Here is a 1,412-nt window from a genome sequence, read left to right as displayed (position 1 = left end):
GGCATGCATGTGGTACCTGGGCTTGAACCCTGTCCTTGCACTTGCCTAGGCAGGTGCTTAGTCCACTGAGCTATCTCTGTGGCCCTATGGATGATATTCTGATAATTCAGTTTACTGAGATTTGACCAAAGCATTATTCCGACAATGGCATGAATTTTCATGTGGCATATGAGATTTTCAAATTGATTAAAATATGTAAACAATAGAGTAGCACGTTTTCACATTAATTATCAGACTCTGTGTGTTTCCTTTTTAGGGCTGTAATCAGTGATCCAGGACAAAATACAAACATTGAGAAACAAGGAAACGCTCAGATGTCTCCAGACGCAAAGACACCACCTCTGCGACTCAGGAAGAGAACACTGCATGAGACAAAGTAAGAAGTCTTAATTATATAAAATGAGGAGGAGGCACTGTGGTAGCAATGTTAAATTTTATTTCTGTAACTGAAAAGTTTTTGTGTTTGCTTTTGCTTTTTTACTTCATAAAGAGCAATCCCATTTTTGCAGCTCAGATCTCCTTCTGCCATTTTAAGATACTAGAGGCACTATCTCAGTTTTACCCTGTTTGTCCTTTAGACTGTTGAAAAGTTTGTAATTTAGGGGGAAAACCCACAACCTTTGGGGGTAATATGTATGAAAATGTATAACACAGTAACTGAGATTATTTTTATCTATGAAATGTAACTAGTAAGTTTCACTGACACATTAAAATTAGTATTGCTCATTATTTTCTTTTTACATTTAACTTTGTAGCTTATAAAACCTTTGATCTGGCATGGGCTTTAAGGGTCCCGTGGTGCAGCCTACTTAAATTCCTCCATGAATTCACTGACCACTGAAGAAACAGAAAATCTACCAGTACCTGCAGTACTCAGATTTGACCTCTTTTCTATTTCCATACTTCTGTAGTTACAGAATAGTCACAGCAAATTTGCATTTTGCTATGTTTTTTCCTTGTCTCATTCTTTTCTCGAAGTCTTCGCTTCTATACATTTAAGTATTTGAAGCTATCATATGTTAGTTTCCTGTTGGGGCCAAGGCCAAAGTGCTACAAACTTAAATGTTTTAAAACAACGTAACATTTTGTTCTCTTACAGTTCTGTAGTTGAAAAGCCTAAAATCAAGGTGTTTGTGAGGCTGCATTCATTGTAGGATTTTCAGTGAAGAATCTGTGTTCTTGTTGTTTGCAGATTCTAGAGGTTGTCATTATGTTTTGGCTTGTGGTCCCACTCTCCATCTTCAAAGCTAACTATGATGAGTCAAAGCTTTCTCAATCCACAACCCGTTGGCCCTTCCTCCCAGAGAGTCTGTCTGTGCTTTCACCTTATAAAGACAGGTGCAGTTACACTCACCCTGCCTGGTAATCCCGGGATTCTTCTCATTTTAATATCTTCAACTTAATCACATATG

General features: G+C 37.7%; 1 protein-coding gene across 1 annotated transcript in view; it reads left to right on the top strand.

The window, feature by feature from the left end:
• Window positions 1-1,412, top strand: part of Caps2 (calcyphosine 2) — a 129,066-nt gene that overhangs the window by 26,651 nt on the left and 101,003 nt on the right. Inside the window, exon 8 of the mRNA XM_023716283.1 lies at window positions 257-376. Within this exon, the coding sequence (XP_023572051.1) occupies window positions 257-376 (120 nt within the window). The remainder of the gene's footprint in view (window positions 1-256; window positions 377-1,412) is intronic.

This window comes from Octodon degus, unplaced genomic scaffold (genome assembly GCF_000260255.1).
Source record: "Octodon degus isolate 3935 unplaced genomic scaffold, OctDeg1.0 scaffold00047, whole genome shotgun sequence".
In the NCBI taxonomy this organism is placed as follows: Eukaryota; Metazoa; Chordata; class Mammalia; order Rodentia; family Octodontidae; genus Octodon; species Octodon degus.
The sequence above is the reverse complement of the archived record's forward strand: the minus strand, read 5'-3'. Positions and strand labels throughout refer to the sequence as shown.